A 12,945-nucleotide genomic window follows, 5' to 3' on the forward strand; every position below is an offset into this window, starting at 1 on the left:
TAGTTATTAATTATGTTCATTTGAATAATTTATGCAAACGCAAAATGCGGCAGAAAGTTTCGCATATATATTGAAATGTAAAACGTATGCAACAGCATTTTAAGACTCTCTATTGTCAAATCTCGTTTGAGAGAGCATAATTTGCATTAACGGACACATAACAATGTTAAAATAAACGTTCGTATTTCTCGAGATTCTTGTCGTTCGTCACTTTTGAGAGCTAATAGTAATCTTTCCGCTAAACGGGGCCCGACCCGATGACGGCACTTATCGCTATTGTTTTCTCGTTGATTAGCAGTGTAATATAGAACGTATTAAAATCATACGTTTGTTTATAAAAGTGAGAGTTTATTAGTTAATTTGTTAAATTAGTAAAGGGAATAAAATAAAGTCTTTTATTAAAAATTTAAAATGTTTTAATTGTTTAGACATTAAGTTTAGACATTAGTTAGACAGAATCAATCAATATTCTCACAGCTTCGAACGCATTAATATTGTTCTATTTGCAACGACGATTAACGTTTTCTTCGAAGATTTTCTGACGGATTAAGTCGACGGGATAAATCGATCGCTGTCTATAGTAAAGTTCAGTTGATGCTAGAGCAAGCCCTGGGGAAGGAGAAACGGTCCCTAAGCGAATGATAAAATTCCTTTCCAAGTTATATTAACGATGTTAGTACATTTAAAAATATCAAATTATTTCAATACATTTTTTATTTCCTTCGTTTTTCTTCATCTTCATCATCCTCTCGTTTTCGTTTCCTCGAATCCCTCAAATCAATATTCGATCCTCTTTCAATATATGTCAGTCCTCTATCATCTTGTTCCCTTTCGTAATTAATTGCTACCATTAATAAGAAGCTACCATTAATTGCTACCATGCTATGTTTTAATTATTATTTTAGATTACAGTATTCTATTAATCTAATTATTTCCCTTTGTCATACAATTTTATTTTTAACATGTACATTATCGCGACGTAGAATCGCTCGTTACATCGGATGCCTCGTTGTGTGGCGTCCGCGACGTATTACATGCCACATGCATATGCAATACGAGTTAATAAATATTGGAACAGTTATTTACAAACGACCTGGTCGATAAGCGCACGATGTCAGATCGTAATAAAACGATATGGAATGTATCACCGATCAGTGAAATCAGATCGTCATTGACGAGCCGATATTAAGTTAACGACTAATAAGGAAATGGTTTTCGTCATTTAATTCCTAGTAACTATACAAACGAGTATCAAGAAAAAAAAGTTACTTCTCGGAGTAAATTACTTGGAAATAAGTCATTGAGCATCGTGTGATTTCACTGAACGTTTTGGTTATGAAAGGCACATAGATTTTTGTGCGAGAGCAAAGAAACCGAGAACTTGTCGATCGATGCTTACAATTATTATTTACAGATCGGTATAGTCACTCTCACACGTATTCTAAATCTAGACTGCATGAACCTCGCATCTGATGAAAGAATAACACAAAAAACACTTCGTTCGACACTTCAGATTGTTCTCTTCTTACATTTAACACGTCGGTCTCTTCCTCGAGCGTCGACACTTCACTTCTTTTCTTTGCTCGGTATCAGGAAGCATAACATCGAACCAACTGAAAACGATCAATTATTCATTTTTTTAATCTCTCCCCGGATTTTTTTCTTTTATTGAGCACCATTAAAATTCATAAATTAACTTTATTCCGTTAGGTCCAAGTTTTAGAAAAGTTATTCGGTAAATTCCAGTAATAAAAAGATCAAGATGACTCTTCGGACGATACAAAATTGATTTTATTATATCGGTGCCATCAAAGTTTTTCGAGATTTCATTATACTCACTTATGGTGATACCGGTCACCAAGAATATCGGGATCTCGCAGCTGAGATCCAGCAGCATGCCGAACGCCAGATTACTCGTCATCGCGCCGAACCTTCCCAAGCACACCATCATGCACACCGCGGCGGCGGACACGTGAGTAGGGAAGACGTCGACCGCAACGCTGCTAATCACGAAATTCGCCGTGGCCGCCATCAGGGAGAATATGCACGCGGTTATAAGGATCTGCAGCGAGGATTTCACGAAGTACATACCGAGGCTAGCGACGCCAGCCACCAGCATTGTGGTCACTGGAGGAAAGAAGTAAAAAATTTTATTTTTGTTAAAAAAAAGATAAAGGAAAAACCTGGGATAATTTTAGACCCAAGCATATATTTAACGAGCTGCAGTATTATTTAAAAAATTGTCTCTGTTTTTACCTGGCATTGTTCGACGATCAACTCGATTTGCTAGATAGCCAGAAGCGACATTGCCCAACAGGCAAACGGCGTTGATCGTCAGAGAGTTAATGAACACCCGTTGATCTATGTGCGGCTTGCACTCCGTAGTGACTCCGTTCGCCAAAACGAGGAACGGCTTCTCTGTAACAGTGCGATTTAACGTCTGCATGTCGTGTATCAACTCGCAGACTGTCACGGACGCATTCGGATGTGATTGGTGATAATTCTCGAAGCGATTGAACAATTCCGGTTGCCAGAGATTAAAGGCGTAGTACCTAAAAACAGTCGATGAAAAAGATAGAAAAATACTTTTTATATTAACGATATGTATAAAATATATATTTTTTACTAAACAGCACTTTATTTATATTAACAGTTAAATTCTTAATTATATATAACATTGTGATAAAAATAAGGAAGAGAAATGTATGTTTAGTATATAGAAATTCTGTTTGCTAAAAAATTTTGTACGAAATCGCACAATTCTTTTTTTAAATACTTTTTAAACAGAATATATATGTTAAATTGAATATAGAATATTAAATTGAAGGTACGAGTCTTTCGAAAGCTAGAAAATTAAAGAGACACTTACCCGAACATATTGGTGAAATAAATCGTCCACAAGAGTAAAGCGTACTTGAAGAGTGGTGGCGATGCAATGGTGCGCAATTGCCACCAAATATTTTTCAGCAATTCCGTTAGCACATCCGACGAAGACGGTGCCTTGTCCTTCTCTATTTCGAACACGGCTTCGGAGAGAAGTTCCTTCACCTAGGTACGTCGCATTAATTAAGTGAATCTGACGATGTCATTTAAAGAATAAAAATTACTTTTCGGTACTTACCGGAAACTCGCTTTCATCGCGTCCGGTGTTCACCGCGTAGATCGTTCGAAGAATCGCGAGCGCCTCGTCAGTCTTGCCTTGCGACACCAGAAATTTCGGACTTTCCGGATACGTTAGAGTTATTGCAGCAATAGAGAAAATTGGCAGACTTAAAGAGCCAAGGAACAATCTCCAGGAATTGTACCGGATGCCGTAGAAATCGAAGGATATCGGCAACGGTATGATTATCCACGCTAAACCTAGATGAAACGATTCAATAAGTTAATATTGTGGTAGCCTATACGTCTTAGCGTTGTAGTACATTTGATTGTTTAGCTCATTCTCTAAAGAAGTAGTATACAGTTCTGAGTTTCGTATTTATTGATAATGTAAAAAAGGGAGTCATTACCAGGCAATATTAACCAAGCGAGAGTGAAGAAAAAGCCCAGGAAGCAGATGCTCTTCGCTCTGTAACTTTCCGCGTGAAACTCGCCGAGGTACGTGTACACCAAGGACCCGGGCCCGCCCATCCTAAAAAGAGCCCCAAAAAATCATATCGAAGACACGATTATAACGACATTATAACACATTCGCCGTTTCATCAGTTGTATACTTACAAGAATCCGCTTATGACTCTGAACACTAGCAGCAGTTTGAAATTTGGTGCAAAACTCGCGATTAGTGTAACGATGCTGTCGGTGAAGAGATTTAGCAGCAGGATGTTTCTTCTTCCGTAAGCACCCGCGAAGATTCCCCAAAAAAGAGCGCTGAACACCGAACCTGAAACGGTCAAACATGCGCGAATTAGATATTTAATTAATCTATATTATTTTAAGAAAAATATATGCAAAAATTTGAGAGATGTGTCTTATAATGTTGATCATCAGAAGCTCTCGCACAAAATTTAAATACCCGTAGATCGCTATATCTCGCAGTGCAGACAATAGCAAGAATTGAACGTTGCTATTGACAGAATCGTCACTAGATTTCACCGATTTAAATTATATTTTCTGGTCAACTTTAATTGCGGCTACGCGGCGATAAGAAGCAGCGAGGTTTCATTCGCGCGAACGAAAAACGGCGGATTAATTTTAATTTTGTGTGCCGCGCGAGTGGGCCGCCGCCAGAAAAACTCGCCCGCGTAGTCAATGCTTAATTCGTCGTTAAGATAAAGAGACTTTAACAGCGATCGAGGCAAGTTCTGAGAATAGGAATTTAAAAATGTGTAATTACATCTAAAGCACTTGAATGTAAGTGCACGAGTTTAGAAAGTGCTCTGTGATTTTAGACGTGTGTCTCGAAATTTTACCTATGAGAAAGGCGACGTTCAACAATCCTTTTTCTTCAGATCTCATATTCAGATCGCATTCGGCTGACGGCAGGATATACGCGTTTGCTCCATACTGGCAGCCGACGCAGATGAATATTATGCCGCAAACCAGCAGGAAAGTGTATTGATACCTTCCATTTCCTAGGAACAATTGCAGCAAATTTTAATAGGGCAATTATTCTGTAATATATATTTCCAACATTATTTAGTTAATATTATTATTTAACGATTACACAACAAGAACGACTCACCACATATCTCCATGGCCTTTTCAAAGTCCATGGTACCTTCCTTGACCCCATGATCCTTGGTCTCCTTTTCTAAAAGGCAAAAAAATTCCCCTGAATTCATACGTCAAGAAACATTCTCCAACACGATACTTGTAACGATAAAACGTCTGAAGGTGCATTCTCTTCGCATAAGACCTGAGATATCTGCGGTACGCTCCGTGAACACGTATTCGGGCTGTATCGCGTTGTTCACGTACGCGGGGAGCATTCGCGTGAGAATTCGTGCAAGATTCGAGGAGAAAATAGATTGTTTTATAAACAGGCGTACATCCATTCGAGAATATCCCTTTGCGTCCCGTTTCTTTGATAAAGCGACAAAATTTTCAGAGATATGTCACGCCTGTGTGCACGCACAAACTGATTACGCATGCTTAAAATGTTCCTTCGTCTTCGTAAAAAAAAAAAATTGTGAAATTAAAACAATGCGCAACTCGTTTCGTAACGACGTGATATATTTAGCTGTTAATTCTCCGTGATAAAAGTGCGTTTTCGGTACGCGATCTTGGAGAAAACACAAAGGTATTAAAGGATCAATTTTGTTTATAATTGTACGATAATCTGTAATTTTCGAAAATTTATGCACGATTGGCTGCAACGTGGTACGTAACGATAACGGCGGTTTCCTTTCGTTATTCAGTTATTTTCCTATCAAACTATTCTAAACAATGTTACTTAGGCGCGTGTATGCGGAGATATTAATTTGAAATAGAGGGAGAAGAGATAATAAGATTTGCGCGGACTAACAGGATTACGGCGGCTTGCTTCCGACTTTTGCTAATTGCCCCGGCGATACCGATGATAATCATTAAATATGCATGGCATGACCTGATTAAGTCTTTCTGAATTGCGTCAAGAGCGACACTTCGATATCGTAATCACGGGGGTGAGACGTGCTGCGTAATATTAAAAATATGTCGAACGAGTTTGTCAATTCGCGTCGGGAAAGGTACGTTAATATCGCGAACGGGAGGGACACGTGACTGTTAAACGTGCAGCGGACAAGTTTATTAAATCCCGCCGAATCGTATACGTATTTCATCAAGAGCACTTAAACACCGCGAACACGAGAGAGATGCGCCGTGTCATTGCTCAAACATCTCCAAGTTCGTTCAAGAGAGCTTCGTGCTTTGTTGTCGTAAAATTTTAATTGACAATTTGCGTAGATAAATGTTAGAGCAAATTTTCGCACAATATTCTTCCGGTATATCGTTCTAATGATTCTTGCATTTGCTCAAGATCTCGGGATGTCTTTGGATAAAGACGTGAAAAAATGTGTAACGACTTTAAGCCAAGTTATTGTGGGATTCGCCTCTTTATTTCGTCATCCGTATTTGTTGAAATAAAACCACGCGCAATATCGTGTTTGCCGCGTGCGAGGAGCGTTATTTTCCGATTGTTTGATGCAAACGCGCGAACGCTACGTTGACGGCGCGTTGACGTAAGAGCGCTTTTGTGGACCGCGCCTTTCTGCTCCGTTCTCACAATTCGTTAATTATCTTGCAAATATAGAATGCAAATTAGTCTGCGAAATTGTTTTTTTTTTATTAAATTTTCAAGACCAGCGTTCGTAGGTTTGTTGTAGAGTATGTTGCCCACCGCATACCATTGAGATGCACAATACAATACAAATGTTACATTCAATTGTGCGAATTGTTTCGCTATTGCGCTCGCAATTGGTGTAACGGCGAGGGCAATTTGTCGCCGAACCATGTGAATCGTCAATTGTGAGAACTATTTTTAAACTCAAACTGTTTTAATAATTAACGCTTTTCTCTCGAAAGAAAAGTTACACCTGTAAATCTACAATGCCGATTGCACTTATCGCTCCAGGAGAGGAAAAATGCAAACGTAAAAGCGACAATGATTACGACGTGAACGTGGAGTATTTTGAAACAAGCTCTTGACAAACGTTATAAATATACAAATATACAAATGTGTAAATGTACAAATATACAAATATACAAATAATAAACGGTTATAATGTTACTAATTAATTTGTCAATTGTTCATGGAGTATGCTTAATACGAGATTAAATGTGTTAAGAGTTCGATCGATGATAAAAAAAAGCTGAAAAGCTGCAAAATTGAAAAGCGACTTTTTGCTGAAAATAATATCCAAGTTTTTTAAATATTTACTCTCCTGCTTGCGTGGAAAAGCAAGCCGAGAACTTGGCGCCAGGCAGAAGCGACAAAGCAGAAAGGCAAACGGTATTATCGGAGCAATTTTTGAACAACCAGACTCAAATCGGTTGGCGATACCCGGACACATCTTATGAATTCGTGCCAAATGAGAAAACAGATGGAAGATAGGTCTCAACCCTGTCCCATCCCTCGCATTGAAGTCTCACGGGATCTCGGTGAAACATCCCAAGTTTAATCTCAATTCTAAGATTAGTCGAAAATCTCTTTATAGTTTTAAGGAAAAATGTTTTTTTTTTTAATTTTTGATTTTGAAACATTATCAATTTTCAGTAAATTTAGAGCGCATAACGTTCATCTCTATTACAATGCAAATCTCTCGATTGTATTACTTCTTAGACATTGATCGATGAATGCCGCTGAAAATGTATTGAATTACGAGACTGACCTATTGAGAGGGAGACGGTGGAGATGCGGCTGGCCATGATGCGGCGCCCTGAAAAATTTCCAGGACCAGAAGCAGCTAACAGGCAGGCACCAAGTCTATTCGGTCGCGAGGAAGCCTAATCTGCGACTGTCGATCGTGGGTGGTACAGAGATGCCGCGCTGGTGGCCTCCCTTAGACCGTCGCTCGTCGACGACGATGGATCGACACATCGATCGGTGCCGTCGTCGCGGCGCTTTAAATATTACGTTACGCGATCGCGCGATCCGAAAATCCTTCCCCACTTTGCCGCGCCGATCGCACAATTGGGAATCGCCGGCCCCGTTAGTCCACGTGAATGCACCTGCGTCACAGTGATAATTAAGTATCTATTATAAATGTCTCGTAAGCGCGTAATGCGACATGTGTGACTCAACTCCCGTATATTGTTATTAAATTTGTAAGAATCCAAACTTACACTGTATCTATTTATTTATCATCTTTTTCTATTAACGGACGCATGTAATTTTTTCTTCGCGATTGACGTTTGCAATGATCAATCCCCGGAAACTCTTTGATTTCTTTTGTGAGAACATTTACAACGTATGTACATTAAGTGGACCGCCGTAAAAACATGATTAAAATCAAATTTATGTAGAATGCAACAAAGGGTTTCTTCTTATTTTGGTATCGAGTTTCAAAGTTAAATACAATTTTTTATTATTTTGTATTAAATTATTTTTGAAACAAAAAAGATGATTTGCTCAAATCAGATTGGAATAGATAAGAAAGTGGGACAATGTTTTCACGTTAACAGTTAAAACACTCGATTGCGAGTCGATGTACTATCGTTCCCTTGAATTTCATAGCTCTTTTCACGCGTCATTAACTCGAATCTAAATGAATTATCCATCTAAATAAAGTTCCTAAAAAGATACACCTGTTCACGTGGGTCCCCCATGTGCGTGTGCGCGACGTAAATCACACGTAGCAACAAAGAATTAAGATATGCGTGGCAACAAAACAGCCACTTTTGGCAGGACGGACGATAGATTTGTTTAATTGACTCGTTATCCCAGTTTGCCATCGCGTCGGAAAGCTGTTGGAGAACCTGTCAGGCGGAAAAGTCAATCCGCGCGTGATCGCTCGGACAATATTTACTTTAATTGCAGACGAATATAACTACTCTTCAATGGCCATCAACGGCGAACATTTTATAAATAACCGTGCTCGCGATCAAGATCTCACTCAGGACGCGGTGCGCTCGGCGTTTTTCTTCCACGAGCGCGCTCCTCGCCTCCTAAGCTTCCACAAAGGGATGCCCTAGCGAGTCTCATTGTTATTGACCGCTGGAACGCTCCGCCAAATGTACCTAATAACGATTAAACATCGCGCTTTAGACTCCTCGGAATATTTGTAGAATTTAGCATTTCCATAAGAATTCGCATTCGATCTCTTCCGTGAAAAATCGTACGAACATAAATTACGCATGTATTGAATAAATACTTGATAAATATTTCCGTTTTCGATATATATTTATTATATTATTTAGAAGTGAAAAAGTTCATTAATAGGTTCCGGATTAAATTCATGCTAATATAATTACTAATTAGCGACCCTAGGAACGGAAGATCGAAAAAAGAATTGAACGGTTATTTAGGATTATTTCAAATATACATACCTTTATTTCCGTTAAATAATGTCAAATATAGATTGGCTGATGAAACAATTGTTTTTGTTTGTCACAAGTTCTTTGCTCATAAGCTGAAGTGAATTTCTTAATTGCGTGAAAAGAGACTTCCTTGCGTCATCGATGCCTTCACCTGCGATTAAGAAAAAAATGTGTTATTTCTGGAGGTCTCCGAATATCTTATTACGGATAACGTTACCTATCCTATCCTCAAGCATATCGTAGACTCGCAACAACGAGAAGGTGTGTACGCACACGTTATACACACGGTATAGGTGCCAGTCGGGGCGACGCGAGCAATTATAAGAATGTTTGCCGTGGGTGCGGTTCTTCTTTCATTAAGGGGACCAGAAACCCTTGAAGAGCGAAAAATTGACGTATGTCCGTTGACCTGAGAATTAGGACCGGATCGATATCCAGTTCAATTGCCGTTATCTATAATAACCGTCTATATACATTATAATTGTATAGATATATTAATTCTACTTTTTTTTACGGAGAGTAAAAAATCGAGCGAGTAAAAGTGCGAGAGAGCGCGCGAACCAAACGAGGAAAAAAAATATCAATGCAATGAGTATGTATAGAAAACAAGATAAAAGAGAGACAGAGAATGTATAAAATGTACATAGGTATTTTGTTCGTTCAAAATATAGGTATAAAATAAAATAGTTTAACAAATTAATGTAAACAAAAGTCGATATAATTCTAAAAGGATTTTTAAACTTTTACTTAACGTGGCATCTCTTACTTGATAATCTCTTACTGATATATTGTGTTCGTTTTTCAGAATTTTAATTTCCGCAGAGCGAAGTACCAATGGTCAGTAAAGTTGCCTCCTGCAAATTAAAAATTTAACTCTCTTAAAAATTTCGGGAAAATATAGTAAATGATTAAAAAACGGGAGTAATTTTTGAAATTACAGTTATAAACCATATATTCTATTTTTATCCTTTCAATTGTATTTTCTATTTTATCAACATATCGATCAAGTTAGAATTGGAAAATCTGTTACGAGGTTCCGGAGGACAAAAGCGGATTCAGGTGGCGACTACATGAATCCAATGACATAACAACGGGGATTCTAACTTAACCTGATCAAAACACAAAATTTTACAGGTTTAGAAATTGTGATGAGAGCGATCCGTATTTTTCCAAGTTTTTAACGATTGGAAGATGGCTTCTGTGAAATTTGGAAAACACCTGAAAGAGCTGAGGATCCTTCTCTGCCAAACGTCCAAATCTAGTCAAGGCGTTAGGTAAAGAAATCGTAGAGACGACGTTCCATCTGCGATCCGAATTTATTTACAGTCTCGTCAACTTTTGTGTGTGCACCTTGCAGAGATTTCATCGAGCAGCAATATGTATCGTTGAAGAAAAATAATCCGAGGTTTCCCGTTTTGATCAGGGAATGCTCGTCGATCGAACCGAAACTGTACGCGCGTTACGGTACGTATAAAACATCGTCACTTTATCCCCATCGATATCAGATGGTTTTTACAAATCGCTCGCTTTTCATTCTCCTCTTCGTCCCAACGCAAGTGTCATCATTCACTTAATTCTCATAAATTCGTCTAAACGACGTCGACTTTGCAGAATTCGGCGTAGAACGTAGCGTGCCTCTGTCGAACCTGAAATCCGAAGAGATACTTGGGAGGATTAAAGAGTTGGCGTCTCAAAAATAGATATACTTTATTATATTAATAAGTATGTGTATCATAATATGTATAGTGTTTTAATAAAATAGCTGTATCAATTGAATGAAAGGTGATTGAAGATCGCATTGTCAGGAATCCATTGAATCTTATCTGATCAATGAAATTTTTTTTCATGCATATAAATGTGTGCTGGATGAAGATATATGGGTTATAAACTTGTAACTTGATTATAAAAATTATTGACAAGAAAAATGCACAGAGTTGCCATTTTCTTGCAAAAAATATTTACTTTTTTCCCATCATTTTTATATATTAAGAATATTCGTTTTACACTTTAACTTAAAATAAAATAAAATGTAATTGTTGTGTAAAAAAAAGGAACATCAGAGGATAAGTTCCGACATCGAAACTTAACGCCCAATAAGTAAATCAATAAACGTAGATATAACGATGACTGGAACTTCATACGCTTCATACCATTAATAAACATATGCTGCAGAGATCTCTTGTATGCGATATGTGCCAACTGTATGATGTAAGTTTTCGGTTTCAGGCAGTGATAACTCTCCTATGTTGTATGTGAAAATATACATCTCCAGAACATAATAGTCGTGTCATCTTTTCTTTTTTTCTTTTTTCAAAAACCTATTTACATCAGTCAGTACTTCGCCAGTGGGAAAACCTGCCTGCAGGTTTCTGTTTCTTTTTCGCCGACAATTATCTGCTTTATCTATACGATAAATTGAATCTAATACGTCTAATACTCTCTTTCGCAAATTAAGGCATATGCAGTTTTATGCTACAAATGGCGGTAGTCCAAAATCCTCCGGCTTGAAATCTTCCAAACTGTTTAAGACTAGGGTAGCGTTTTTGAAGACGTCTTCGGGAAGCTGAGGATCCGGCACCATTACCACTTGCATCTTAGCGGCAATACCAGCCTGCACACCGTTCGGCGAATCTTCGAAGACTAGGCACTATATACAGGCAGATTAATATAGCTTGAATTGACTTGAAAAATATACGTATAAAATTATGCATCGGAATGTATGACAAACCTTTGAAGGATCGGGATTATCAGGGAAACGTTTCGCGGCAATCAAAAATATATCTGGATGTGGTTTCCCTTTGACGACCTCTGGATCGGAACCACCATACACCTTGTGATCGAACAGGTCAAATAGATGTTTCCACTTCTGGGTTTTTAAATCGCTGCTGTCCTCACTCGAACTTGTAGCCAGTGCGATAGGTATATTATGTTTTTTAAGATGCTGCAGCAACTTCTCCGCACCTGTGTGCGAGTAAAATCGATCAGGATACGGTGCTAAATCATTATTATCTCTTAAAACTTACCCGGCATAAGATCGCATCCAGGAAACACTTCTTGATATATAGGAGCGAGCTTGTCTTCAAACGTTTGCACCGTAATCGGCAGCTGTAACATATCTATTATTTTTTGTAGGGCCTCGGCGCTTTTAAAACCCATAATCTTTGCTTTGTGCTCCCAGCTGTATGTTTTTCCATATTCCTGAGTGACGCAATTGTATGCCATTGTATACAGGGATTCCGTATCTATACAATACAGAGAAACTAATATTAATTATCTTCCTGTTTACGAAACAAATATTTCTGTAAAGATCTCAATGTCACCGCCAAAAGGAATTAATGTAATTTGAAAAATGTATCATCACGTTGCAGAGCGGCAAAGTGACATAATAAATGAAATTTTAATTAATACAAAAATCAATCATAGAAAATCATTCGTGAGAATCCCGAGGGAGAGGGTCTTTATACCTAGTAACAAACCGTCCATGTCGAAAATGCAATGAGTGACATTATGAAAACCCATTCTATAAGCAGCTGTCGATTATCTTAGGTTATCCAAGGTTATCCGCCGGAGTTTCCGTAAGGATCTGTATTTCAAAAAGTACAGGAATTATTTTATTATTCGACAAAAATAACAGTTTATCCGTGTGAAAATGCGTTATCAATGACACGTTTCACTAACGTTTCCGTTCCGTAATAAGACAGCTAGTCACCGCTAATGCTTGTGCAACCAGATTTCGTATAGATACGGTATTGAGCGATACCCGATGCCCGATGTGAGATGTCCCCCCTCTCCCTCTGACATTAGCCCCACGCGTGATCGCTTTAAACCTTTCGATGAAGAACCCTCCGCTGAATTAGTCATCGAACAAAGAGGAGCGCGTTTCGCGCCATTTACTCAACAATTATCTCGATAAGTAATGAAAAAAATTAATGTAAAATACTTGTATTATGTAATACATGGATTACATGAAACTTAGAGAAAAAAGATTAC

General features: G+C 38.2%; 3 protein-coding genes across 3 annotated transcripts; 1 reads left to right on the forward strand and 2 right to left on the reverse strand.

The window, feature by feature from the left end:
- Positions 1-427: 427 nt before the first annotated feature.
- Positions 428-7,651, reverse strand: LOC112455623 (synaptic vesicle glycoprotein 2A-like). The gene is made up of 10 exons (XM_025017652.1): positions 7,308-7,651; positions 4,682-4,750; positions 4,410-4,571; positions 3,718-3,880; positions 3,510-3,631; positions 3,122-3,360; positions 2,870-3,048; positions 2,257-2,552; positions 1,840-2,127; positions 428-1,613 (listed from the first exon to the last, which is right to left on the reverse strand). The coding sequence occupies exons 1-10, from the start codon at positions 7,342-7,344 to the stop codon at positions 1,567-1,569; spliced, it is 1,602 nt and encodes a 533-aa protein (XP_024873420.1). The 5' UTR covers positions 7,345-7,651; the 3' UTR covers positions 428-1,566.
- A 2,396-nt stretch (positions 7,652-10,047) lies between these two features.
- LOC112455605 (NADH dehydrogenase [ubiquinone] 1 alpha subcomplex subunit 2) lies at positions 10,048-10,731 on the forward strand. The gene is made up of 3 exons (XM_025017618.1): positions 10,048-10,229; positions 10,313-10,419; positions 10,567-10,731. Exons 1-3 carry the CDS (start codon positions 10,147-10,149, stop codon positions 10,653-10,655), a joined length of 279 nt encoding a protein of 92 aa, XP_024873386.1. The 5' UTR covers positions 10,048-10,146; the 3' UTR covers positions 10,656-10,731.
- Positions 10,732-10,833: 102 nt separating this feature from the next.
- On the reverse strand, positions 10,834-12,827 carry LOC112455604 (pseudouridine-5'-phosphatase). Its single transcript, XM_025017617.1, has 5 exons — positions 12,634-12,827; positions 12,420-12,538; positions 11,979-12,197; positions 11,684-11,916; positions 10,834-11,602 (listed from the first exon to the last, which is right to left on the reverse strand). The coding sequence occupies exons 2-5, from the start codon at positions 12,472-12,474 to the stop codon at positions 11,423-11,425; spliced, it is 687 nt and encodes a 228-aa protein (XP_024873385.1). The 5' UTR covers positions 12,475-12,538; positions 12,634-12,827; the 3' UTR covers positions 10,834-11,422.
- Positions 12,828-12,945: the final 118 nt, after the last annotated feature.

The sequence above is a fragment of the Temnothorax curvispinosus genome, unplaced genomic scaffold (assembly GCF_003070985.1).
Source record: "Temnothorax curvispinosus isolate PA1 unplaced genomic scaffold, ASM307098v1 QBEX01006268.1, whole genome shotgun sequence".
Taxonomy (NCBI): Eukaryota; Metazoa; Arthropoda; class Insecta; order Hymenoptera; family Formicidae; genus Temnothorax; species Temnothorax curvispinosus.

Excerpts from the sequence above, each read along its gene's own strand:
- LOC112455623 (XM_025017652.1), bottom strand. The coding sequence starts at position 7,344 with ATGGCCAGCCGCATCTCCACCGTCTCCCTCTCAATAG. Across the intron at positions 3,361-3,509 it reads CGCTTGGTTAATATTGCCTG|GTTTAGCGTGGATAATCATA; the intron begins GTAATGACTCCC and ends CGTTTCATCTAG. Across the intron at positions 1,614-1,839 it reads GGTGACCGGTATCACCATAA|TTGGTTCGATGTTATGCTTC; the intron begins GTGAGTATAATG and ends GATCGTTTTCAG.
- LOC112455605 (XM_025017618.1), top strand. The coding sequence starts at position 10,147 with ATGGCTTCTGTGAAATTTGGAAAACACCTGAAAGAGCTGAGGATCCTT. Across the intron at positions 10,230-10,312 it reads AAATCTAGTCAAGGCGTTAG|AGATTTCATCGAGCAGCAAT; the intron begins GTAAAGAAATCG and ends TGCACCTTGCAG. Across the intron at positions 10,420-10,566 it reads GAAACTGTACGCGCGTTACG|AATTCGGCGTAGAACGTAGC; the intron begins GTACGTATAAAA and ends TCGACTTTGCAG.
- LOC112455604 (XM_025017617.1), bottom strand. The coding sequence starts at position 12,474 with ATGGGTTTTCATAATGTCACTCATTGCATTTTCGACATGGACGGTTTG. Across the intron at positions 11,917-11,978 it reads TGGATGCGATCTTATGCCGG|GTGCGGAGAAGTTGCTGCAG; the intron begins GTAAGTTTTAAG and ends ACTCGCACACAG. Across the intron at positions 11,603-11,683 it reads ATAATCCCGATCCTTCAAAG|TGCCTAGTCTTCGAAGATTC; the intron begins GTTTGTCATACA and ends GCCTGTATATAG.